Genomic DNA, 25,399 nt, shown 5'->3' on the forward strand with positions numbered 1-25,399 from the left:
ACGGGTCCCGAGGTGGCACATGCGAGGCTCTGTACGTGTCCGGCCATGCAGAGCCAGCGGCGACACCGCCAATGCACTTTCCGGAGATGCGATGGAGCATGGCGACAGACAACATCATGGCCGAAAAGAATGCCCTAGGTATGAGCCAGCAGTACTAGGCGGTTGATACCCATGGTTCGTAGTTCCAGACGAGCGCAAAGCACCCCTTGGCGGTCCAAGTCACCTGAGGACCAGACCCAAATCGAGGACAAGAGGCGAATAAACGGGATGAAAGCCGCTAGCTCGTGAGGACTTAGGGTTAGAATTCGTCCAGGGTAGAACGTATTGATTTTGGCTGGAGCAATGAAAGGCCATGGGGAGGAGCGCAAGAGAAGGTAGCGCCAGGTGCCCGGAGCGTTGAGAGCGGGAAAGGCAGAGCGTCAAAGCCACCGTTGGGTCCGAAGGGGGTCGAGGAGATGATGAAAGCCCGAAAAGTGGCAGGTGGCTTTATATATATGCCAAGCAAGCGCAAGCAACGCGGAGCCTCGTGATCTGTGACATAACGCGAAGAACCTGTCACAGAGTACAGGGGCATAGGGGCGCGAATCACTTATTGCAATCAATAGGAATGTTCGAAGAAGGCTGGAACTTACTGAAAGTCATGACACACTGTGGGTCGCAGCAGCAGGAGAAGCCATCGACGCAGCTGAGCCAAGATCAAATCACCGTTACTCCTAATGTTCCCTGTCCTGCATGCTACCTATTGCCGTCTACCACCTAGCCGGAGGGAACATGTTGAGCGCAAGTATTGCAAACGGTACATGTATTTACAGAGTTTATCTAGCTTTTCGCAACATTATCACTGCCCAGACACTTGCTTTCAAGGTGAACTATCTTGTAGAACCAAACTTAGACGTACTGTATCCTCGTCCTATCGAATGATATTGTCTAGAGTTCCTGCTCTTTCAGTGTCACTGTACTGTGTAATTTGACGATCCATTTCCAATCGTTGCCAAATACTCAGGCTAGTTGTTTGGCCACGGGTGGTTACGATACGACTTTCAGTTGCAGTTTCAACTTCTACTCTGAACGTCACTGATTTCCACACGCCCAGTGCAACAGTCGCAGTACATGCGTAAGCAATAAACCAACATTATGCTTCTGTCCATAACGGCCTCAACAAGGGAAGCTATTGATACAAAGGTCCTGCTTATGCGACAATACACCGCCCGAAAACCTAAACGTACTCTAAATAGAGAACACTAACAAATGTCTGTCCTTGTTAACGACACGTGCATACTCTAAAAACAGTCTAGTGCAGATAGTTAGCTCGTGTGATTGCCAATGTACCTCGGGGTGCAGCATACCTAAACAAATAAGCCGTCATGTCTTCTTTCCTCCAGTAGGTCTTCCCCCACACGCGGCCGGCAGCAGCTATCTTCGATGCCTCTTCTTCATGCCCACCCTCGCCATACAAGCCGCCGTGGAAGAATAAAAAGGTGTCGTGGAAATCCGAAAGGTCTATTTGCACTGGGACGTAGTGAACCCACGGTTGAATGCGATCGAGGAACCTGCATATTCGCGGTCAACTACAATGACGCTTCCTAATAGAACGTAGAAAAGACCTACCACTCAGGATAAACAGTCGACTTGAATACAAGCGACCTCGTCACAATTACCCGTTTGAATCGACTGGACCATGCATTGCCGTCCATCTGCCCAGAAAATTAGCGCAAGCAGTATTAACACGGCATACGTACGTCGAATATATACTTGTGCTTCCCAGCTTCTTTCAGTGATTGCCGCCTGCGAAAGTCGAAGATCTCTTCCAGCTCCCGACATACGTCGGGGTCGCAGTCGATGGGATTCCCGGCGAAAGCGATGTCGAACAGTGCAGGATTGATCTTCGCCTTGTCTATTGGGACGCCGGGGCCAACGGCGGCGGAGAACGAGGACCCATTACCAGGTATGAGAACGTCCACTGTACCTGCGACTTCGTTTGCTATTTGCACCAGACGTGCTCGCTGGGAAGCCTTCCAACGCAAGCCACCGTCGAACCAGATTCCCGTATTGCTTCCTCTCCAGGTCATCCGTTGATCGTGCTTGTCCTCCCAGTTTGGATCGTCGGAGGGCTCAACGTCCTCGACCCACCCCAGCATGGTGGGGAGTTGTATGTCATAGTGAACGAAGGTCGAACAATCGGAAAAACGCGGTCTAATCCCTTGAGGCGGTATGTTCCTGTCGTCGAGACCCAGAAATTCTCCGTGTTGGTAGAAGATGGATGGGTGGATGCAGGGGTCCATGGACGCTCGGTGGTTCCATATGAAGGTCTTGCCCTTTGGAAGCGCAGGCGATGGCTTGGTGAAATCGATGCCATACTTGTAAGCTGGAGAAGTCGGACGGCAGGTCAACTGGAGGTTCTTCGTTTCGGCCTTGGGAAGCTCAGAAAATGGAACAGCTACAAAGAATAAGCAGTTGCAGAGCGACAAGTATTGACGACTGACTTTGGTTTTTAGCGGCCGCTGCAAGGAGCAGCCCTCTCGTCCTGGGCATCCGCTAGCAGCATGGGGTTGTCCATCGGAGATATGACTGCTCGAAATGGCGGCAAGTGCTGTTGAACATCCTTCAGTAGTTCGACGATGTCATCCGCCCCACGCAAAGCATTTTTCTCCTTCCAATGTTCTGGATCTGCGAAAGTATAATTCACGAGCGCGACCGGACTCGTCATATTATCCCTGCCGATAGTGTAGGTTTCCACCTCAGCCTGTTCGTCTTCTATGAGCTTTTGAAGATCTGAGGGTTCCATTGCCCAAAACGGTTCCAAGTCTCGCCATATTTGATCATATTCGTCGGGGAGCATCACCTTGTGTTCTTGCACGTAATTCCACCTACCCATTTCACGCTAAAGCAATTGTGAGAGGGAAGTTGAGGAACCTACCACGCGTCGAAGCCAGGAGGGGGAAGTCTCTTGTAACGTCGTTGGTATTCTGCGACGGCAGCCGGTAAAGTTTTACTTGCACGGTCCAGTTTCGTTTGCCACTCCTTCTGTGCGCGTCCCATTAGATCGATGATAGGATGCTGACCATTTGGGTTGACATGGAGAAGTCCATCGTCGGCATATATGTGGGATGCAAGTTTATCCGTAGCAGGGCTAGGCGTGAAGACGCGCTCTGAACCGGTCGGATTTACGCGTACATAGAGGCCAGACGCGACCAAAAGCGCGTTTCGAAGGAATATAGCGACTATGGCCAGGAAAATCGAGACAGAAGCTATCACGGCTGTGAGCTGGAGTTGAATCATCGTGATTTCGTCGCGAGGATTGCAGATTGGTCGGCACGGGAGTCAGAACTGAGGGGTATATCGACCAGCGCACTCGGGGCGTGTACTTCAGCGTTCAGATCTCCATCTGACGAGTTGGAGGACGGGACCAAGTCCGCATGCAACTCTGTTTAGATGTCCATATGATCACATGATCAGATCAGGAGAAGCGCTACCCACGACGGTCTTCTCGAGCACCATCGGTGGCCTCAAGTTTCAAGCTTCAAAGCTTAGGCTTCAAACTTCCGCTTCGACATCGCGAAGTCTAGCGCTCGGGACCGTGCAGGACGACGCCGCGACGATGCCGTTCTCCGCTCGCCTCACCCGGTTCGCCATTGTCGCGTGCATCTTCCTGTTCTTCTTCTCAGCCCACCTCAAGAACTTGATGGTCTTCATTCTCATTGGTCACGATACCCAGGAATGCGCGCCTCCGGTGTCACTGCCACCGCCTTCTCCCCCGAAATACGAGCCAGTGCCGACCAAGACCGTTCGTGTTTACGTGACTGAAGTGGTGACTGAAGTGGTGCCCCAGGCCCCCGCACCGGCAGCGGCAGCGGCTGAGGTGCCCCAGAAGCCCCTTGGACAGCATACGTTTCTCCCGAATGGCATGCTGGAAGTCAATCCGGAAGGCGCTCATCCTATTTACACCCTTGTGAAGGACGCGGAGGAACGCTGGAACGAGAAGGTTTCTCGCGCTAGCAAGAGTTTAGAGGAGGCGATAGCGGAATATAAACGCAGATACAAACGCCCACCTCCGAAGGGTTTTGATGACTGGTACGTCGCGCGAACTCTCCCCAAGGAACCTAATCGAAGGGAGGTGTCTGTAGGTGGGAATACGTGGTACAGAACAACGTCCAGTTACCCGACGAATATGATCAAATCCACCGCGACTTGGAGCACTATTGGGGAATTGAGCCAAGGGACCTTCGCAAGATCCAAAAGGAGCTCGAAACCAAATTAGACTCCTATACTCTCGGGAAGACGGAGACTGGCCCGGTGGAAGTCGTCACGTCGTCGTTCCAAGAAGGGCGCTACAATCAACTCATTGTGGGCTCCGTGAGGATCATTGGCCTTCTGGAGGAAATCGACGATGTGTTACCTGCGTTCCGGGCCACGTTCTCCCCTCATGACGGCCCGAATCGGTTAACTGACTACGGTGTTCAGCAAGCTGTGCTAAAGGCGGCACGCGAGTATGAACGTGAGTTGCACTCCCGGCACCCACTATTACCTTCATTTTGAATCGTTCACAGCCATCGAAATTGATGACCTTCCGAAGATTAACCCTATAGGCTGGGTATCAGCCTGCTCCCCTGATTCCCCTGCTCGACAATTCAAGATTGACTTGGACAATCCTCCGCCCCCGCCTCCGAATAAGTCATTTATCTACGACCATCGTCTAGCCATGGACCCATGCAATCACCCACAGCTATTCTTCCAGCACGGGCAGTTCCTATCCCATAATTACGGGCCCACACCGCAGAAGGAGATGGTCCCGGAGTTCTCACAATGCTCATCGACGCTGCATCATAATATTCGGATACCCACCCCGTATGGATGGGTAGATGACATATATCCACGAGCGGACGACCCCGATTTTGATGACAAACCCGACGAACGCCTTCTTTGGCGAGGAAGCAATACTGGGATCTTCCACTCGTCAACTTCCCGGTGGAAACCCGCTCACAGGAATCGACTTATAGAGTTTACGAACGACCTTAACGGCACAGCTAATATTCTTCCGCCAAACAAAACCCAAGACGAGCCCATTGGCGACGGGATCCCCTTCCGCAAATCCCGACTCAATCCAGCGTTACTAGACATTGCGTACTCGGGCTCTCCACATTCGTGTGCTGAACCTGTTTGCAAGCAATTAGCAACGATGTATGAGTGGCGCCGCATGCAATCTATCAAGGAAGCGGGGAGCTACAAATATGTGCTTGACGTGAGGGGTTGAACTTTCGGGTGTTTATAGCATACTAATCAGTATATAGGTCGACGGTAATGGCTGGTCTGGGAGATTTAAACGTCTCATAACTTCGAATTCTTTGGTGTTCAAGGCTACTATCTATCCCGAGTGGTTCGTCTCATTCTTTCCAAAGTTAATGTAATGACAAACCCACACACTTTCAGGTACTCAGACCGTATACAGCCGTGGCTACACTACGTCCCAGTCCAGGTAGACCTCTCTGATCTGCACGACTCCTTGCTATTCTTCCGCGGCGATCCGAGCGGAGTAGGTGCACACGAAGACATGGCACGGAGAATCGCGGTAACTGGACGAGAGTGGAGTAGGACCTACTGGCGGCGGGAGGACCTTATTGCTTACTTCTTCAGGTGCGTCCCTTGATTTCTCAGTTAACCAAGCGGAAAATAACGCGGAAGGAGTAGATTAATTCTAGAGTATGTACGCCTTCTGAGCTTGGATAGAGATGCTATGTCTCTGCGGTCAGAGGAAAAGTACATAGAATAATCTCCTCGTTTTGGGGTTCGCGGACGCTTGTTGTATGTACGTATGTCTGTATTTTATTCACTGCACCTATTGTACACACCTTGGGCCCCTGAGTCCAGCCAGAATAGACTTGGCATTTTACCACAACGCTCAACCATACAGTGTATCATACAGATCGACTGGGATGAAGACTGGGATGAGCCCTAGAGGCCATCAGCTTCCCCCTGAGCTTGTCCAGGCTATAATCGCGCAGTTAGTGCCCCATGACACCGACTCCAGTGGTTGGACTACCCTCGAAACCATCAAAGCCCCGGGTCCCTGGTCAAATATTCAGTCATGCACCCTAGCCTCGAAAATGCTTCGCGGTTTCTCTCTGGCAGCCTGGTTCCGCGTCCTGGTTCTCAAAGAAGCATCCGATGTGGCATATTGCATGGAGGTGTTACCCCTGGCGGCGGAGCAGTGGACGAGGCAAGTATCATCATCTTAGGATGTATTCCTGTTTCTTATTTTTCCGATCCTGGCAGAGAAATATTTTGCCTTTACGTGGACAAGCAGACGGTGCATGATATCTCAGGTTTCAAGCGGTTAACTCGGTTATATCTCGATTTCACCAACGAGCCTCGTATATGGATGATACCATTTTCGAATGCTCCGACCAGCCTTACAGAGTTACATATTGGCGGCCACGGATGGCTGACACCAATGAATCTTTGTGCATTTACTTCCAGCGTGCCCGAACTGCGCACGCTTCGACTGCAACTCAAGCGCGTATGGTGTCATCTTTGCAACTTATGCAACAAAATACAGTTTGCCGGAATCATTCCTGAATCAATCATCTACGAGAAAGGCCTAGGACTCCCGGTAAGTTTCGTGGTCTCTTCCAGATTTACTCCCCACTGAGCGAGATTACTAGATCCATTACGCCAACGTTTTGTTAACATGCAGCAAGTTGCGCACGGTCGTGATCGCTGTTGCTTATGCTACAGATGGCTCAACGACAATTGGAAGTGGCGAGAAAGACAATCCCAACTTCTGGACTGGTGAGTGCGACGGCTGCATGAGCCTCATGTACAAGTCAGACGAGTTCCGAGAGAAATGGGTGTCATCAAAAAAGGGAACTATGTACGCACGCCCACCCGCTCTGGAGACAGTTGAATGGCAATTTCATCCGATAATGGAGACATCGAGCACGGCTTCTGATGTATCCACATCCGACATAGATGGCGACGACAGTGGAACCGCCAGCTCAGCCGAAGATTAGACGCTGCTCGCATCCTTATCAACATTGCCGGGCTACTTGGATCATCCACGGAATAACTGTGTTGAGACGCGCTTTGGTCGTCACCACGCTATCGACTGGGTGTATCGGATATTTCGAAGAACGCACACGGTTCCCCTCCCATTCATACCATCGAGGAATCTATGTCAAGAGTCGCCGGGCGGACGGACTTTCCTCTTACCGTCTACAAATCTACCGAAGCTAAATAACATTTCCGTGTTCCGCAATTTCCAAGATAAAGAAGTTCGGCGACATACCATAATATCTGACCGAGGTCACTATCTTCGGTAGCTAACCACACACTCTACGCAGAGAAACCCCCACTCTCGCTTGTCTTCTCGATCATATCATCCACATCTCCGCCTCTTGATCATATTTCCCACCTGCAGCATCACTTCTTCCCTCACTCTCGAAGCACATGGCATCGTTGTCCAGTGACACGGATTCCTGCATGCCTCCACATCTTCGCCCCCGTATGTGTTTGCCGATCTTGCTTCTTGTTTAGCACATCTGCTATAAATGAACTGCTGCCTTCCATATAAAACTCCAGCCAGAACAGTCGTGCTCCCGCTTCTTTCATTCGCTCCTCACTTTTCCTGCGGCACAGCGGGATCACGCCATGGTCTCCTTCACTATCTTTGCTGGTGGATACACCAATTTTATCGCGAGCTACCTTTTCAACAGCAACGACTCTTCGCTATCGCTTCTCCAGCAATTCTCAACTGGACCCAACCCTTCATGGATCACAGCTCATCCAACCAATCCGAATGTGCTATAGTAAGTATCAAGCTGAATTTTCAAGAGATCGTGCCCTTGACAGTTTGTCGCTTAGTGCCGTCAATGAAGTGCAGAGCGGTGCCCTCCAGTCATTCGACATAAGTTCCACTGGCGTGCTTTCCAACCCAGTTGACACGGTATCTTCTGGCGGTGACAGTCCTGCACATGTCGTCCCATTAAGCGACGGCGAAGTCGCGATCATGAATGTGAGCTATGCTACGGTGGCGTAATTCCACGGAAAACTGACCCCTCGGATAGTACTCCGGAGGTAATGGGCGTATCATCGCGACGGCTGGATCCCCAGAACGCTTTGATCCATCCGCTGCCGTCATCACGTTCCCCCCTCCCGTTGGTGGCGTGTCCCATCCCCACATGACTTTGCAGCATGGTGATGAGGTGTTCGTCCCTGACTTGGTATGTCCTGCGTAGATGATCCTGGAGGTAAATCCTCATTGCTGAATATCATCCAGGGAGGAGACAAAATCTGGCGTCTCGTTAGAAACGGCGCCCCCGGCAACTGGAAGATTCAAGGCTCGATCGCTCAGCCTCAAGGTAGCGGGCCAAGGCACCTGGCAATTCATGGTAAGAACTTCGTTTCCTTTTTCGGTTCTGTAAGCTCTAAGCCTCAACATCCCTCTATAGGTAATTCGTTGTTCACTCTACATGAGCTAGCCTCCACCTTGACGGTACAGGCTATTCCGCCTGCCCCGAACGGCACTTCCCCCATCATCGACAGTGTTTCAATCATCCCCCCAAACCCACCGGCAGGCGCACTTTGGGCAGCAGGCGAAATTCTCATACCGCAGCCAACCGCCAAATTCCCTGTCCCGTACATCTATGTTTCTAATCGAAACACCGGCGTGCAGGCGCCTCAAGGAGATTCTATTGCCATCTTTGAGCATGTCCCTGCCACGGTCAAGACGCGTGAGAGTCTCAAGCTAGTCACACAGGTATTCACTGGTCTCGATCAGGTGAGAGGCATGGAATTCGGTCCTGCTTCGGTGGGTGGGGAAGAATTCTTGGTGGCTAGCGGCGTGGCCGGGACAGGCGGTGTAGTCATCTATCGAAGGACGGACGGTGGAAGGAATCTCGTAGAAGTGGCGAGAAACTCTGATATTCCCACAAGAACCAGCTTCGTCTGGAGCACCTTGGTGCCAGCGTACTAGAGTAATAATTAGAAGATTGATATATACGTGCATTATCTATAGAAGATGTCATGATACGTGGCGTCTACGTGAGGCTCAGCGACTCATTACTATTCGTCTAGTGTGAACCAGGTCCCAAGGTACCAGACACTGGGTTGTGGTTTCATATCAATTTTGGGGCGGGGTCGTTTATGTGACACTTATCGAGAACTTGCTTCTGCTTCGGATCTGCGGCCCAAAGAAAAACAACACCTGTCCAGGCTACCGTTAATACGCACCAAGCAGACAGGTTGGGCTACTCACAAAGGGGATGGGAATCAGTAGCGCGGCAACGCCTGCGATCAAAGTCCCTGCCCACTTGTATGACAAATGTTCGAACATTTGGGGCATAAACAAAGGGAACACAGTTGCAAAACCATTTCCTGTAATAACGCTAGCATTGAATGGATGATACCAAGAAAGCCGGTATAAATTGACTCACGGAGGAGACTGGATCCAGCAAGGGCAGAAGACGCGTATGGACCATAGCTAGGGTAGATTAAATGTGCATTGGGTTGGGTGGGATACTTTCTACACACGTACCAGTCAGCGAGGTAGTTGCATACGACCAGGAATATTATGTAGGTGGCACCCATGAATATCTAGAGAGATGAAACTCGTGAGTCGCCACAAGTCAAGAGGGGCCAAGTAGAAGACATACCCCAAACCCAATGCATGGTGCTATCCAATGGACGAACGGAAATGAGGTCCACGCATAAATTAACATCCCAACGGGAAGAATAATTGCAGCGACGCATGCCGAGTAGAGCCGTGCCTCGGGGCCTCTGAACGCGACGTACTTGCTAAAATACAATCCATGAGTATTTGGTGCACGTTGTGGCTAAGAGGACGAAACGAACACATAGATTTTGTCTTGGTATAGGTTGCTCAGAAAACCGAGGGTAGATCCCACTCTGACATACAACGTATCATTAATATGATAGATAAAGTGGGGGACGAAGCTTCGGACACTCACAACATACTGACGAACACGGTACCAATTTCACCATCGTTGAAATGATGGAAAGTGCGGAATCCTTCAGGAATGGACCTAAAGCGTCGTCAGTGATTTGAACAGAAGATAAAGGGTGCGTTCACTGACTCGAGGACGCCGTACGTAACGCCCCACGCAAATCCAATCCAAAGCTGCAATAGGAATGACAAACTGCCAGCATGACCTAGTAAATTAAACATACACTGAAACTCGCCACAATTGGCTCAGTCAACAAGAGATCTGTTTATTGACTCAGAAGCAGTTCACTGCGATCAACGGAGTTTGGCGTGTACTCACAGAGAGGGCGAGTGCAGGCGACGTACACAAGGTTCCAGAGTTTCCTCCCGTGGATCTCTACGGGAGCAATATATCTTGCGTCTCCGGTCTTATTTCGGAGATTTCGGGCTATTCTGAGCAAGATGATGGAGGAGCGCGTCTCGCGCATTGTCACGGAATATAGGATGATATATACAGCGTTGATACTATTGCGCCAAGAGTCAGGTGGTGCCATAGTTATTGGGGGAAGACGTACATGAGCTGGACCCATTGAATCCACCGCCACTGGAGTCTGGGATTCATCTCGATCCAACCGCCTACGATAGGTCCAAGAGCAATACCAGCAAAGGCTGCATAAGAGAATGTGGCCATTGGGATCCCTCGTTCGTGTGATTCCCACATGTCTGCAATAGTACCGCCAACCATGGTTGCTCCTGTGGCGGCGAACGCCGCCTGTAAGAATCGCGCTAAGATGACTATCTGAATATTCGGTCCCCTGAAAATGTATCTTTAGTAGGTCGACTATTACTCCATTAGACGGAATCCTTACAGTGCGATGAGCGTGAACATCACAGTGAAGCCCAGGCTGGAAAACAGATAGATGATGTGTCGCCCGAATTCCTCGCTGAATGAGACGGTTAACATAGAAATGACACCGTATCCGAGGGGATAGACGCTGAGACCAATGGTGGCTTGGAAATTGGTACAATTAAGGTCCCGCGTCATGGACGTGAACCCCATGTTGTACGCCCCAGCGGCAGCAGCTATAATTAACAACAAGGTAAATAGAACCCACATGAAATGCGAGGAAGGCGGGCCGTACCTGTCGTGACCGTGAATATACACGCCACCAGAGTCATAAACCATTTTCTCCCCCTTGACCAGTTCACCGGATTTCTAGTGTCTCCAGTCTCGAACTCAACCTAAGGAAGTTAGGCGATCAGCAACGAACCCATACATCAAGACGGATGAGGTATGCTGACGACGATGGGCTCCAGAGACTGCTGTCCCTGTTCGAGCTTTTGGGTGTCTAGAAGGGTTGGTGTAGGTGACTCAGACGACATGGGAGAAAGCTGAGCTCAGGTGGAATTTGGATTCATCATTTATAAGCAAAGGACTGCAATGCGTGAGCACCACGAAAAGAAGCCGTCCAAAGTGTGGCTTGTGTAACCGACAGTAAGCGAACACTGCAGTATCGGACGGTCCATCCGATGGGTCGATCATGAAGCGACGCAAACTTGTAAGATTCACATAAATTCGAGCTTCTTCGAACATGAGGCACCTTGACATGAGGTCCGTATTGTCATGGTCAACACCAGTCAGGGTGTCTTCATGGTGCTTCGCGCAACTGCAGAGACTGGCGTAATCAAACCCACTATGAGGTCAGGCGTAGTTGCATACGGGTAATGTTCGTTACTTAACGAGGAAATGACGCTGATTTGGATCCGGAGGTCCATTGAGTGTGCGAACTATTCTTGTCGACAAAGCTCCTTTAGTTGCTGGATGAATGACAGGTTGGTCCGCGTAAGGATATCTACATCAATCGAAAATCGATTGAGGGTCGAGAAGAGGCGTGTCCGATAATGGGAAGTCGCACATAATTATCATGGCCGCGAAGCTAACCTCAGTGAATGGGAGGAAATTTCGGACGCGTGGCACTGTAAAGAGGCTTCATAATGTGGCTGGTCCCCTTGCGAGCTGGACGTCCGCAGGCTCACGCACGGGGTGTGCCTGGTCTCAAATTGCACGTTAGCGTACACAAGAGATAGAACCATGGCCTCGAACCTCAGTTTGTTGCGAGCTCCCGGAGGTTCCTGCTAGGATATGTGATGGCATGGGCCAAGCTGCTAGCATCGTGCAAGCTCTGGGTGAGATCAACAGCACCCTCGATATTGCGTCTGCCAGCCAGTCCTCTCCACCCATAAACGATAGCTGGAACGTACCCCACAGGCTTCTTCTTCTAACTGGTGACGGCCAGAACCACAAACCGTTTAAGCCAAGAAATGAAATCAGTTGAGGAGAACATCCTGCGCCGCTCTGAGCGCGTTCTGAGACCTGCCCATGGACGGGAGTAGAACAAGTCGTTTTTCATGTTCATGGTGGCGTCGTCAGTGGTGTTGTTTCGGGCGCTTATGTTTCTCTTCTGTAGGAGGCCTCAGGCCCTAGGGTTCGACCTCCTACGACACTTAGAGTACCACAGAGTCCATTTTCAAGCTCTCCGCGACTAGCTTTCAGCTTTAGCATGAGCATGAGCGTTGACTTTAACCGTTCTTTGCGCCAGTAGAAGTGTCCAAGCCGCAACTGCGAGTAGTCCTCAGTACCCACGAGGTACAAGCGAGTGCCTCAAGCCTGACGCTCGCGTTTGAGTGCTCGTCCGAGGTACACAAACATCAGCGCGGAAGAGGCGGTGTTTCAGGACCTGCAGCCAAATTATCTCAGAGTCTCCGTGGCTAGCCGAGACACTGAACCTCCATGGGATACAGAACTCTACGGTATGTGAAACTCTACCCTTTTTGATACGGTCTGGATGTCATTGCTCCCCCTCTGATCAGACGAAGGCGCAAGTCTCAAGTCTCAGATTGCAGTGTTCCCTGCATACCAAACTCCAAAAACCGCCCGCGTGGAACACGAACCACCGGCGTCGAAGATCCCCAGATGGAAGTTTGCGCCAATATCGATTACCGATCAATGGTCACGAATGGCGAATGACTGTCCAGGATTGTCTGTCTAGAATCACATATAAACCAAAGGATCGACCTAGATGTGCACAAGTGATCAATCCCCCACTTTCGAGGGATGGATAAACCGAAGCGTGTTTCTCCCCTTCGCCAGCTCGCCGATATCATCTCAGCTTCAGTCGCGCAAATCGACGCCGTCTTTGACAAAGCAGGTGCAGAATACCCTTCTCTTGATGCACCATTCGATCCCACTTCTCCCTCCGAGCGCCTTTCTATGGCGCCGGAAGTTATCCATGCGTCTGTTTTAGCTGTTGCTGCGTGTGCCCAGTTAGGCGCAGCAGTGAAGATCCCAGCATTGACTCTATATGATGTCGTCGGAGGGGTATGTTGGAACTTACTAAACTACGTGATTCCTGGTTGACTAATCTATGTAGTTCCATGTCGCGTCGGCTTTGCGTGTGGCTCTCGAAACTAATACCGTCGAAATCCTAAGGGAGTCCCCCGGCGGATTGCACGCGAAGGTTATCTCAGAGCAGAATGGAATGGACCCCACCAAGATCAGTACGTAGTCTGACCTAGCAATTCGCATGTATACTTACGCTTCATCAGCCCGAGTCCTGCGGCTCCTCGCAACTCATCACGTCTTCCGAGAGGTCTCGCCTAATGTATTTGCCAATAACCGTTTGTCTTCCATGATGGACACCTTGAAATCTGTCGAGGCGATCAAGGCTGAGTAAGTGGCCTTAATCTCGCTTTTGTTTATGTCTAACACGTGTGCTGGTAGCCCCGTTAATAAACACGTAGGGACCCCTGGGATAGGCGCATTGGTTGAACACACGTAAACCCTTCCTATGTTTCAACTCTAGGCACACTTTTGCTGACTTGGACGTGGATTTAGCGCAGACGAGCTCTTCAAAGGGTCTGCGTATCTCGCAGAAGTGCTTCTTGATCCCAGGAAGTCGACTTCCGAGGATCCGAAAGATGCCCCGATGATGGTATGTCCATTTGCGTTTTCATTTCTGTGTTTACATGCATTCAATGTGTCGACGTGGATAGCTCGCGTTCAAGAGTTCGAAGCCCTCCTGGGAGTGGTACGAAGAACCAGGGAACGAATATCGTCTCAAACGTTTCGCAGCAGCGATGGAAGGGACTTCGAGGGTCGATCCCCCCAATGCTATTCACCTAGGTAGACCCCCTTGTGAAGGGTAATGTCGCTGCTAACCCCTCTTCTTCTAGGGTTTAAATGGAAAGATTTACCGGATGGGTCGATCATTGTAGACGTTGGCGGCGGATTGGGGCATACAACCCTGAACATCGCTAAGGAATACAAGCATCTGAAGTTCATCGTACAAGACCGGCCAGCTGTCATTGAGCAAGCTAAACAGGTATGTCTTGCCCCTCATATCACGTTTCGAATGACAGGAACTCCATGAATGGTTCCTTCTAGCACTGGAGAGAATCCCTTCCTGCAGCGATCACAGACGGACGTGTTGAATTACAAGGTGTGCTTTAGATTAGTGAGCCCAGATCAAGGCCACTCGCTCACCCCTGACAGCGCACGACTTTTTCACGCCGCAGGTTGTGCAAAACGCCTCCGTTTTCTTATGCCGCATGATATGCCACGATTACGGAAAAGCAAAGGCGACTCAGATTCTTTCGCATCTACGCCACGCCGCTTCACCTAACACGAAGCTTTTGCTCATTGAGCAGGTAAGCTGGTGCACCAGCACCTCCATCGAATGGATCCTAAATCGTCTGACACGCATCGTTATTCGCCTTAGATTGTACCCTACGCCTGTGTAGTCTCAGAGGCTGCCGCGAGTACAATCCCAGGCGTCGAACAACCACAGCCTCCAGAGCCCTTACTGGCCAACCTGGGAAAGGCCAATGCAATCGCGTATCTCGGCGATTTTCAGGTGAACGACGCTTTCCTAAGGCCGCCGTCTAATCTGTTACTAACCGTGATTCGCTTGGAAGATGTATACTGGTTTGTGTGGAGAAGAGAGGACAATCGGCACATGGGTCGAGCTGGTGGAAGGTGCCGAGTGGAAAATAGTCCAAGTCTTTCCGATCCCTGGCTCTCTACATTCTCAGATCTTAGCCGTTCCTGTCTGATGACTTCGAGCACCGAATGAGCCAATGGTATACAGCGATGATTTCATTATAATCATGCGAACATCGTCTAAGTACAGGAAGAAAATCTGATTGCCAATCGACGATCACGTTCGGGAGCCTCATCCTAGCGGTAAGTCAGCCACTCCCCCTATACCAGTGGTCAGTCACATCTCGAGCGACAGATTTTAGAGAAATGTGTTTCGTCCTTTTGGATTCATCAGGAGAGACACACACCTCCCAACACAAACACCTACCTAGGTACTTACCCGCTACCAGTCCCCAGGATCTTGAGGTCGACCTTGATTATCCGCCAAACCCATGGAGTTGATAAGGACCTCCCTCACACATGGTCAGCCACGGGGGGGCGGAAGATATTGCAACGCACGCCGAATAGTTCCGGGATCGCTTGCAATTTACTGGACCAGCCATGAATGTTGCACGCCCTTTCTGGAAACGACGGAATTGCCTAGACGTAAACCGGAGCCGCCTGCTGCGCGCACCTCTTGATCTTGGGTGAAGAATAAGTTCAAAGCTGTTCCATACATGTCGGAGCAGTTTGTGATTAATGATGATGGATTACTACTTCGCCGAACAGGTGCCATCGGGCGGGCTTCACGGGTTCGTGAGCCCACACGCAAACTTTGGGCGGTCCATCAGTATTGGGGACCCACGCTGAGAATTATCAACGGCTGTACTTACATAGACGGTAGATGACTGTGTTCGTATCGGTTCGTCGAGTTACTGATGGCACAGTAGCTTCACAAGCACATGCTGCAAACTTCTGTTCTCGATAGAAGCTTCACATCAGTGCATGTTGGTATATAATCCACTGTGTGTCCCGTTCGACCATCATCCAAGCATGTCCACCCCAAATCCCAGCATCGCCACGAGCAAGTGTATCCTGGTCACTGGCGCAACGTCAGGCATTGGCCGTGCTCTGGCACTCAAGTTCAAAGAGTTGCCATCCAAGCCACAGGTCATTGCCGTGGGGCGGCGTCAAAACCGACTCGATGAGCTTGCCGGCCAAGGCTTGGAGACTGTGCAGCTCGATGTGCAGAGAAGTGCAGAACAGCTGAAGAACGATCTGGGCATAATTGTTGAGCGCTATCCCGATGTAGGTTCTGTTCAAATCAGGGGTGTAATTTCGGAGTAGGCCCTGAATTGCGGATCACAGCTCGACACGGTCGTTCTGAACGCGGGTATTCAACATCAATTCGACTTCACTCAACCAGAGAGTGTCAACTTGAACAGTACGTTCGTATCTGCAACACGACGCCTACATTGCACTAATCCAACGATATGTTCTGTGTGACCGCGATTAGAGGTCGCCGAGGAGCTGAACATTAACTACACATCAGTTCTGACAACCGTTCTGGCATTGATGCCGCATTTCCAGAAGCTGGCGGTGGGCTCACCTCTTTTTGCATATCATAACACGTCACTGATGCAGAGACCCCCTACAAGGCCCAGGGCAGAGAGTGTTTCTTCGTTGGTATTTCGTCTGGCCTGAGCATGGTTCCCGCCGCCTGGGTACCGAACTATGCAGCAACCAAGGCGGCTGTCCACAGTCTGCTCATGGCTCTTCGCGCCCAACTGGCGGACAGCAAAATCCATGTCGTTGAAGTGATGCCCCCGTAAGTACGCTAAGACAGAAATCTGATTGCGATCTGATTTTATGGACGTGGTCAGTCTCGTCGAATCTGAGTTACACGATCGTAGGTTCACCGCTGTCATCAAAGGCGCACCGTGTACTCATTCCCCCCTCCTAGCGTACGGTACCACTGAAGCACTCTCCAAAACATGGATGACCCTGGAGGAGTTCACCAAACTTACGCTCGACGGACTGCTCAAAGGCGATGACGACGTGCCGGTGGGTATGTCTGCAGCAGTGTTCCAGAAATTCGAGGCAGGGAAGAGCCAGATGGCGATTCATTTGATGAAGAACCACAAGGCGGGAAAATCTTACTGAGTGTCCTGTGTCAACGAGCATTCTCGTGTAGTTCATGGAACATCATCCATACTTACCTGATACATACGGAATGGCAGGCGAATTACAGTTGTAACCTTAAGTTCAATCAATGGGCGCTTGAGCTCACTTGATCCCGACGAATCTGAGGCATTTCTCACGACAGGTCCACTTATGCGCAGAGAAAAGTGGGAACTCCTGGGAGAGTATAAAAAGAAGTATGGTAGGTGATTTTTTGCCTCCCCACCGTGTACGATATTTGACCAAACCACGAAACTGTTGAAATAAGCTCGTGAGGTCGCGCGAATTTCGAGTGAGCAATCAAATAGATGTTGCGTTTGACTGGGACTCCAGCAAACGCATGAAGAAAAAGTATACATGCACGCGCGAGCTATCTACGTAGTCACGTGAACCCCTGTAACCCCTGTACCGCCACTTTGTCAAGGCCCATGAGCTCCCCGGCAACTGTGAGGACAGGGCGTTGAGAGTATACGCTGGCTCTTTTACAAAGCAGATCATCGATGGCTTGCATCGTATTCAATACAACTATGCTGTTTCCTAAGCCGTGCAAATATACAACGTCACCTAGGTTTCTGTTGGATTCTGACAATCTAGATTATTGCCCCATGCCCAAGCTGACACTTGATTCAGCTGCTGAACACTTCGTACAGAGCACAGTCCTGCGCCAAAATGATGCCGAGTGGCGTCTCCACCGCCGATTTGTGCATATAGTCCTTAGTCAAGCTGCTGTCAAACAATACCACCCTGTACAGGAAGACCTCGCCCGTCGACTCTGCTTCTCCTTGTTGACTCACCCCGAAAATTTCAATGCCGATCTAAGGCTGTATGTAGTTTGTTCTTCATTCACTCTTTCAACGTCACTGACACTTGCTGTAGATTTTCCGGCCGTGTTGTTATTGCTGTCACGTATGGCCTTTCAGTCGATACCGCTGACAGTAAAGTACAAATACTGGCCTCTGCCGTCATCATACGCTAATTTCCTTGGTCATATTCAGTATATCAAGCATGCAGATGCGACTATGGATCTGGTATGTCATGCGAGCATGCCTGGCGCATACTTATGCGACCTCCTGCCGTTTAGTATGCCTATTACAAATCATCAACACCTCGAGAAAAGTCTTCTTATTCAACTTTGCTTTACCAGTGAAACACCTCCCGTCTTGGATGCCGTTTCAGAAGGAAGTCGTGGTCGGAAAACAAATGATCGAAGACCTGATTACAGCGCCATTCGAGCATGTGGAGCGGGACATGGTCAGTCGTATTCAACCGTGCCCATACTTCCCTTCACTGAATATGCAATCAGCGTGATGGATCAGCCGTTCCATCATTGACTCAGGAGCTACTATCGATGGAAAAGGACGATATATCCGACTTCGAACAATCTGTCAAATGGGCGACTGGTTCAATGTACGGCGGTTAGTGGGAGATTCTACCGTATAACTCTCTGTTGACCCTACCTATTCCAGCGGGTGCTGAATCAGCTAGGTTGTTTGATCTCAGTGTCGGCCGTGTAACTAAATACCCTGCATGCAGACATATGCCACCCTCCTTGTCTTTGTGCTCGCCATGGCGTTGCACCCCAAGGTACAGCTGCAAGCCCAAAAAGAAATTGACGAAGTTATTGGATCGCAGCGCTTGCCGGGTATAGCGGACAAAGCCCAACTGCCATTTGTCAATGCCGTCATCAAAGAGACTATACGGTGGCGTCCTATAGTGCCGCTGAGTAAGTGGATTTCGATGGCTACGGTCATATACTCACTTTGGCGAATTTCGCCCAGCCTTGGGCCGGCGTACATCTCAAGATGATATCTATCGTGGTCTCTTTATCCCGAAAGGTGCTATGGTGGTCCCGAACGTGTGGTAAATCATCATGTGTTCGCCCAGAGCTCGACGCCTCACATATAACTCTAGGGCAGTCGCTTTCGCAGCGAACGAGAGGTACGACCCGCAGCAATTTCTACCGGAGCGATTTCTAGATCCAACTGAAGACGTCGTCGACCCATCGTCCTGGGCTTTCGGTTTCGGGAAAAGGTGGAGACACTTACCGTATCGATCGTTCTGCTAATATGCGAAATGCTTAAGGATGTGCCCTGGTAAAGCCCTTGGGGAGAACTCTGTTTTCATTGCGATCACTTCTATTCTATGGGCTTTCACGATCTCGCCACCTAAGCATGGTTCCTTGAACCCGAAATTCACCCACAAGCTCATTAGGTGTGTGCCCTAGCTCAGATTGTGAGATGTACCGGTCCGTCTAACGCGCACCATCAGCTATCCCGAACCATTTGCCTGCCAGATCATACAGAGGTCTAAGGAACGCTCTGCACTCCTCTCTCAAGAATCCAAATAAAGCACTTTTCCGTAACGAGGAGACGTCAGCTCACGACAGCTGTGAACTGTTGCATAATATATACCTTTACCCCACGATATAGAACACGAAGATAGACGAAGAAGCGAACCGCAACTTGTCCAGCTGAACGTCCGATGCGATACTTGCATACAATGATGTCTGAAGATGAAGGACAGCGAGGACGAGATGTTCTATACTTTGGGCCCTCCACCACATATGAGGTGTGGGTTAAACGTGCTAATATGACAGAAGGATCAGTGCCTCCATCACGGTTGTTGCATAAGTTCTTACTCGCAGGAGGTCTGGTTTCATCTTGCACACGACAAATTTGATGGCTGGCTCAGCGCCATGATTGTCTGAGGATAAACCTTACGGTATGTGCAACTTCGCCCGGACTTCTGGGCTTGAGTTATGAAATTCCGATTAGGTTGTCATCCTCACTGTACCTACATTGGGATGCACACAATGAACGAATAGGAGCCGAGGTTTTCGATAACACCTACGTACATGTCAAGTGATAATACCTGAGTCTCCGAATCATCTATCTTTCTAGCACGGTACAGATATTCTGGTGTAGGTTCCCATCCGTCCCGTAATGATCTGCCATCAAGATGACCCGGAGACCACTACAGGTTTCGTCATGTCTCCTTGTTGTCGAACACCACGCCCCCGCTTCGACATGGTATTCATAACAGCTTTCTCACTGTATCCGCCTATGATGCTTGATGGTGATCCTAATATGTCAGTAAGCACCGCATTTGTTTCAGCATCGGGTTATTCGCTCACTGCCTCTGTATGTCGTATCTCATCAAGACGGCAAGGAGACGGCGGCGCTAATCATCTTACCATTGCGTTTGGGGTTACCGCGAAACAAGGAATCCTAAACATAATGTTTACACAGTTATAAGATACATGAGGGGTTCTGGTTCTTCATCTTTTACAAAACTTCCACTCACAGTATCCAATTGTATCGGCACCAGAGCATGGCCAGTAAAGCAGCAACACAGTGAGTATTCCGCCTTTGGCCCTTCATATACCAAATTTATTGACCTCGACTCAGTTACCTTCAGTTCAACATACAATGGTCAAGCATCGGTACGTACTCTTGGGTATGTGCACGCAACCTCGTCGCAGGCTGATCCTCAGTTCAGCTCTTCTATTCTACGACTACGCTTTAACGTTCCCCCTGGAAGTCAAGTACATCTGGGGGTCGAAAGTCAGACTCTCAACAATTCTGTACATCTTCTGTCGATACGCGCTGGTGGCCAACGTCCTTTACCTCTTAGCTATCGCCAATCGACTCAAACAAGGGGTACGCCTATTCTAATCGTCCCAGTCCTCAGCAATGCTTACGGATATGATGTGTATCTCAGTCAGCCCTCCTTCTGCGGGCCTCCCCTCCAACTTCTGACTCATATCCTCCATGGCGTTAGCTGCGACACGTGGTACAAGATAATCGGCGCACTGAGTGTCCTCGGGCGAGCAGCTGTGATAGGTACGAGCCTTATGCATGTTGGGAAGACATGCGCTGACCTTAATGATTGCAGTAACTTTCACAGGGAGAACGTACGCGATATACGCAAGGAACATATACATCCTAATTTATCTGGGCCTCATTGGCACCGCTTGTATTGCGTTAGATATCGTAAGTGCGACCCCCGCAGCGATAGCCACCGACATCAATTGATGTACGCCGTAGGCGCACGTTCCCGGCCTTCGGTGTGTAGGTTCGTCAAGCAATCCCTTGTAAGCCGTCTCTGGATTCTGATTTCTGTGAACAACGACTTATCGGTTCTTGATGTCTCCACTTCTGAAAGAGGTATGCCCATGGTTTAACGTTAGACACTAATGGCTTACCTTTGCCACTAGCGAACCTATTACTCTCGATCCTGATGGTTATCTTCGAATACTCCTCTGCGATTCTTACTATCACTCGCAGCCTCGTGGCATTCAAAGTCGGCAGAAGGAAGGGACGCTCCAAAGGCCTCATCAACCTAATTTTCGAGCAAGGTGTTCTTTATTTTAGGTATGTGTCATGTATCGGCGTTTCTGAGGATACGAAGGGATTGCTAATCCTTCATAGCATTATTTCCCTCTTCACAACTACAGCAGTTATATTGAATGTGGTAGGTTTCCCAGACCGTATTTGTCTTCGCCGCCAAGGCTGATACAGCCTATATATAGGAAGCACCTGTAAGTCAATGGGTCCCAGTCACGACTTCCCTGGATGTTTACCCGTTGATGGTAGGCTGGGTTCTTCCAGCGGTTGCTAAACGCATACACACTCCCGTCAGTTCATCACCATCGTCGCTGCCACCGCAGCCCAAAATATCTGCTGATATAAGTTCGCCAGGCTGTCGGGTTTACTCACTGCTCGATTCTTACTACACATCCGAGCGTACGAAGACAAAGAACGATCGCGCGCAATGGCTGCGCAGACCAGGACGGGTACCCTACAGATATATACCTTGACTACTTTGGCGAGCTTTCGTGCGGCCGCGGGAGATGCCATGTCGAGTATGGTCGATCAATTTGGTGATGATCCTGTCGAAGCCGCACAGCGCCAGATGCGAACTGAATCGTCTAAGGCGACGGCCGCCGCTGAAAGTATAGGCCATGGGTCAAGTGCAAGATCACTGGCTCATCGTATATCAGAAGCTGGCAGTAAAAACCCCTCTGGTTCTTCTTCAGTATAGAGTGCACCCCACATCGATTTTTATTTATCGAATCACCTAAACAACATTTGTATAATATTATATTTATTGTACTGTTCCCCACCTCCAGCTTGAGACGCAACGTGGGGGCAAAACGTTCCTGACCAAAACCTACATCGAACGGGAGTCGAACCCGTGCCGCTTGCTTACAGATATATGTAACGACGTGGAAGGCAAGCATGATACCGTTTCACCATCGATGTTCTATACATTGATGTTCGTTGAAAATACTACTATTGGGGTGGTACAAGGTCGGTATATGAATCGAGCCAATAATATTCTGATCTTCCAGACAATTGCTCATTGCCGTGTATATGAGATGTCTTCATCCGGAACCCTAATGGTGGGAGTCGACTGGTGGGACCTTGAGAAAGGGAAGTGAATTACTTAGACGCCTTGACCTCCTACCATCGTGATTCCGAACCTTTGAATGTTTGGGGTTGAAAGCTACACCACCCGTTCTACTGATCCATTATGCACACAAGATCCGATGTCTTGAAGTACGCTTACCGAACAAATGCTTGTCCACTGTCCAGCCGGGCGGGGGCGGGGGCTAGGGCGTACTACGAACCTGCGTCTTTGAACTTAGCGCGTATCTACCTGACGGTAATCTCGTCGTGCACGTTTCCTTTCAGACCCGTAGCTCCAGCAGGAATGGAACAGAATGCAGCGTAAACTTGCAGGCAACGTAGTTTCCCGTGCGGCAGGTCGGTGTATCCTCCAATGCTATATATGTCTCCGAATACCGCTGGAGTGCCATGCCAGGTGACGGAGCATACATTTATAGGCCTTGATTAACTCTTTAACCAGTATTTTCTGGCCGCCTGTCCCCCCCTTACAGCATGCTGATAGTCAATGGCAACTGTCCCTGTCCTGCCTCTGCTCGTGGACAGTAGCTCGGCCACAGGTGATCTATCGACAGAGGGCTCGCATCTTCACGAGGTTTATTAATAGATGTGTTCCACTTTTCGTGGAGGAAGGCGATTCTGCGGGCAAACGAAGACGAAGTCTAGTCAGCTGTCAATGACTCGCGAATTGTGGAAGAAGGGTTTTCCATCTTCTTATATCCGTACATAAGCTACACTCCCATACCATCCCTCGAATGCGGTGAACCTCCGCTTGCGTCTTGCTGTGTCCAGCTTCACGATAATGACTCGCACTCCAGGCGATAACATCCGAAGCAGCGAAGATCCTGCATATTTTCATCTTTTGGATCCAAGACGGACATGGTATAATAATCGTCGGTTTGTGAATTATCTATTCCTTGTGTTTCATTGATGCTAACTGTAGGTTCGGTACAAGGCTTATTATTCTCAACGCTTGGATTGTACTCTTGTGAGATATACTCACTCGTCCTCAGTCTTGTTCACCCGTTCACCCGGCGGTGGAAACCTCTTCTTAAGGCTTGTGACAGCGTCGAATAACGGCTACGATGGGACTATGATGAACGGCCTCCAAAGCCTTCCTCAGTGGAAACAGTCCTTTAACAATCCTTCCGGTAGCATGCTCGGCTTATTGAACGCCATCCAGGCAAGTAATCTCCTCGACTTCTCCGCAACCCTTTTTTGCACCGCATGAAATTAGAGGGATGACATTATATGATTAATATCTATAGCATATTGGGTCTTTGGGCGGTTACCCCTTCTCCCCGTTTCTGGCAGATGGATTGGGACGTAGACGAACTGTGTTCATCGGAGCCGTCCTAATGTGTATGGGGACCATAGTTCAGACAGCATCACAATCGGTTGGGATGTTTATTGGTGCAAGGTTTCTAATCGGGTTCGGGCATTCTTTCGCTGGTGAGTCCTATTTGTAATTAGGCTGGCTGATTGTTATTGATCGTAGGATTAGCTGCCGCGTCACCCATGTTGATAACAGAGGTCTCGTACCCGTTATACCGCGGACCTCTTACATCGACGTACAACGCACTTTGGCAAGGAGGTGCAATCGTGTACGTCCCTATTCTCTGCGCTCACTGCTCCCTAGGTATTCATACTATGACTGCTCAGGGCCGCCTGGACTACATTCGGCACATTTAGAATTCATAACACTTGGTCATGGCGTATTCCTTCTGCTTTTCAGGGTATACCGGCGCTGGTTCAAGTGTGCCTCATCCTTTTCGCCCCAGAGTCCCCGCGTTGGCTCATAGGAAAAGGAAGACACGACGAAGCTCTGAAGACGCTTGCGTATTATCACGCTGACGGTGACGAGTAAGTTGACAGCCCGTGCATTCCACCGTTTCGACTCCGCTCATTGACCGCTTCCCGCCAGGAATGATCCACTCGTTCAGTATGAATTCAACGAAATCAAGAATGCGATCGAGTTTGATCGCACGGTTGCTGCCAACGTAGGGTGGTTGTCCCTTATTGCGACACCTGGGAATAGAAGACGTTTGCGTATCATCGTGGCCCTTGCGTTCTTCTCACAGTGGTCTGGAAATGGTCTCGTGTCGTACTACTTGAACAAAGTCTTTGATTCCATTGGCATCATAGACCCTACTATCCAGGTGAGCTTTGTTCCTTTCCCCCCTTATGTGCCAGCCTATAATGAATTCTGCTCCCAGTTGCTGATCAATGGCATCCTGCAAATATGGAATCTGACTTGGGCTTTATTGGGCGCAGCGCTATGTGACCGTGCAGGTCGTCGGCCACTCTTCCTGGTGTCGACGGCGGGAATGATCATTTTCTTCACGCTGCAAACCGTCTGCTCAGCGCAATTCGCTATTCACGGGTCCACTTCTGCAGCCCACGCCGTCATCGCTTTCATATTCTTGTTCTATGCTTCCTACGAGTAAGTGTTCATTCACCCGCTGGGACTATGGCACTAATGCTTACATCGAATACTAGCATCGCGTTTAGTCCCCTTATCACCTCGTATGCGGTGGAGGTTCTGCCGTTCGCTTTGCGCGCTAAAGGATTCACGGTATACAATATCTCGCTCTCGTTGTCCCTCATCTTCAATCAATATGTCAACCCCGTCGCGCTAGACGCAATCCAGTGGAAATACTACGTATGTCTTTGCGTTTGGTACCCTGCCTTTAACGTGATTCGCGCTAACCTACGTATAGATCGTATACTGCTGCTGGCTCGTCTTCGAATGGGTGTATCTGTATCTCTTCGTCGTCGAAACGAAGAATCGGACTCTTGAGGAGACGGCGGCCTTATTTGATGACGAGCAGGCAACCCACCATATACAGGGCCACACTACTGCCATCGAAATTCAGAGAGACGACATCAGCGAAGAGAAAGAGAAGGATTGACTGTACGAAGTTCTCGCCATTCGGTATTACTCATCTTGCCCCA

The 25,399-nt window shown here is 50.1% G+C and overlaps 9 protein-coding genes and 1 non-coding gene across 10 annotated transcripts; 7 read left to right on the top strand and 3 right to left on the bottom strand.

The window, feature by feature from the left end:
- Nucleotides 1-1,227: 1,227 nt before the first annotated feature.
- On the bottom strand, nucleotides 1,228-3,279 carry CAP3_1 (Glycosyltransferase Family 90 domain containing protein; the record flags this gene model as incomplete). Its single annotated transcript, XM_036771695.1, has 7 exons — nucleotides 1,228-1,291; nucleotides 1,347-1,550; nucleotides 1,609-1,694; nucleotides 1,740-2,437; nucleotides 2,484-2,535; nucleotides 2,570-2,867; nucleotides 2,918-3,279. The coding sequence occupies 7 exons, from the start codon at nucleotides 3,277-3,279 to the stop codon at nucleotides 1,228-1,230; spliced, it is 1,764 nt and encodes a 587-aa protein (XP_036626316.1).
- A 319-nt stretch (nucleotides 3,280-3,598) lies between these two features.
- CAP3_2 (Glycosyltransferase Family 90 domain containing protein) lies at nucleotides 3,599-7,007 on the top strand (the record flags this gene model as incomplete). The annotated part of the gene is made up of 9 exons (XM_036771696.1): nucleotides 3,599-4,071; nucleotides 4,125-4,495; nucleotides 4,548-5,239; nucleotides 5,289-5,374; nucleotides 5,428-5,631; nucleotides 5,686-5,697; nucleotides 5,921-6,214; nucleotides 6,271-6,607; nucleotides 6,660-7,007. The coding sequence occupies 9 exons, from the start codon at nucleotides 3,599-3,601 to the stop codon at nucleotides 7,005-7,007; spliced, it is 2,817 nt and encodes a 938-aa protein (XP_036626317.1).
- A 637-nt stretch (nucleotides 7,008-7,644) lies between these two features.
- PC9H_002054 (uncharacterized protein) lies at nucleotides 7,645-8,968 on the top strand (the record flags this gene model as incomplete). Its single annotated transcript, XM_036771697.1, has 5 exons — nucleotides 7,645-7,802; nucleotides 7,858-8,008; nucleotides 8,061-8,216; nucleotides 8,273-8,384; nucleotides 8,445-8,968. 5 exons carry the CDS (start codon nucleotides 7,645-7,647, stop codon nucleotides 8,966-8,968), a joined length of 1,101 nt encoding a protein of 366 aa, XP_036626318.1.
- A 168-nt stretch (nucleotides 8,969-9,136) lies between these two features.
- PC9H_002055 (uncharacterized protein) lies at nucleotides 9,137-11,320 on the bottom strand (the record flags this gene model as incomplete). The annotated part of the gene is made up of 14 exons (XM_036771698.1): nucleotides 9,137-9,199; nucleotides 9,251-9,369; nucleotides 9,429-9,475; nucleotides 9,530-9,588; nucleotides 9,648-9,789; nucleotides 9,847-9,900; nucleotides 9,963-10,037; nucleotides 10,089-10,132; nucleotides 10,183-10,220; nucleotides 10,278-10,462; nucleotides 10,513-10,752; nucleotides 10,807-11,020; nucleotides 11,080-11,179; nucleotides 11,240-11,320. 14 exons carry the CDS (start codon nucleotides 11,318-11,320, stop codon nucleotides 9,137-9,139), a joined length of 1,461 nt encoding a protein of 486 aa, XP_036626319.1.
- Nucleotides 11,321-13,052: 1,732 nt separating this feature from the next.
- PC9H_002056 (uncharacterized protein) lies at nucleotides 13,053-15,049 on the top strand (the record flags this gene model as incomplete). The annotated part of the gene is made up of 11 exons (XM_036771699.1): nucleotides 13,053-13,316; nucleotides 13,369-13,495; nucleotides 13,544-13,667; nucleotides 13,719-13,772; nucleotides 13,833-13,929; nucleotides 13,991-14,120; nucleotides 14,171-14,319; nucleotides 14,382-14,436; nucleotides 14,490-14,644; nucleotides 14,716-14,850; nucleotides 14,912-15,049. 11 exons carry the CDS (start codon nucleotides 13,053-13,055, stop codon nucleotides 15,047-15,049), a joined length of 1,428 nt encoding a protein of 475 aa, XP_036626320.1.
- Nucleotides 15,050-15,908: 859 nt separating this feature from the next.
- On the top strand, nucleotides 15,909-17,018 carry PC9H_002057 (uncharacterized protein; the record flags this gene model as incomplete). Its single annotated transcript, XM_036771700.1, has 6 exons — nucleotides 15,909-16,163; nucleotides 16,224-16,299; nucleotides 16,372-16,454; nucleotides 16,514-16,683; nucleotides 16,739-16,764; nucleotides 16,819-17,018. The coding sequence occupies 6 exons, from the start codon at nucleotides 15,909-15,911 to the stop codon at nucleotides 17,016-17,018; spliced, it is 810 nt and encodes a 269-aa protein (XP_036626321.1).
- Nucleotides 17,019-17,641: 623 nt separating this feature from the next.
- On the top strand, nucleotides 17,642-19,260 carry PC9H_002058 (uncharacterized protein; the record flags this gene model as incomplete). The annotated part of the gene is made up of 10 exons (XM_036771701.1): nucleotides 17,642-17,859; nucleotides 17,913-17,976; nucleotides 18,032-18,064; nucleotides 18,213-18,287; nucleotides 18,340-18,451; nucleotides 18,503-18,546; nucleotides 18,570-18,759; nucleotides 18,815-18,896; nucleotides 18,948-19,067; nucleotides 19,119-19,260. The coding sequence occupies 10 exons, from the start codon at nucleotides 17,642-17,644 to the stop codon at nucleotides 19,258-19,260; spliced, it is 1,080 nt and encodes a 359-aa protein (XP_036626322.1).
- Nucleotides 19,261-20,366: 1,106 nt separating this feature from the next.
- PC9H_002059 (uncharacterized protein) lies at nucleotides 20,367-22,079 on the top strand (the record flags this gene model as incomplete). The annotated part of the gene is made up of 11 exons (XM_036771702.1): nucleotides 20,367-20,389; nucleotides 20,444-20,478; nucleotides 20,535-20,695; nucleotides 20,836-20,878; nucleotides 20,931-21,032; nucleotides 21,083-21,202; nucleotides 21,253-21,409; nucleotides 21,467-21,509; nucleotides 21,568-21,576; nucleotides 21,632-21,672; nucleotides 21,737-22,079. The coding sequence occupies 11 exons, from the start codon at nucleotides 20,367-20,369 to the stop codon at nucleotides 22,077-22,079; spliced, it is 1,077 nt and encodes a 358-aa protein (XP_036626323.1).
- Nucleotides 22,080-22,209: 130 nt separating this feature from the next.
- On the bottom strand, nucleotides 22,210-22,300 carry PC9H_002060. The gene has a single exon. It is a non-coding gene; the product is annotated as a tRNA-Gly (tRNA).
- A 1,547-nt stretch (nucleotides 22,301-23,847) lies between these two features.
- PC9H_002061 (uncharacterized protein) lies at nucleotides 23,848-25,356 on the top strand (the record flags this gene model as incomplete). Its single annotated transcript, XM_036771703.1, has 7 exons — nucleotides 23,848-23,896; nucleotides 23,943-24,048; nucleotides 24,107-24,307; nucleotides 24,369-24,603; nucleotides 24,661-24,887; nucleotides 24,944-25,106; nucleotides 25,165-25,356. 7 exons carry the CDS (start codon nucleotides 23,848-23,850, stop codon nucleotides 25,354-25,356), a joined length of 1,173 nt encoding a protein of 390 aa, XP_036626324.1.
- Nucleotides 25,357-25,399: the final 43 nt, after the last annotated feature.

Source organism: Pleurotus ostreatus (genome assembly GCF_014466165.1).
Source record: "Pleurotus ostreatus strain PC9 chromosome Unknown scaffold_10, whole genome shotgun sequence".
Lineage (NCBI taxonomy): Eukaryota > Fungi > Basidiomycota > Agaricomycetes > Agaricales > Pleurotaceae > Pleurotus > Pleurotus ostreatus.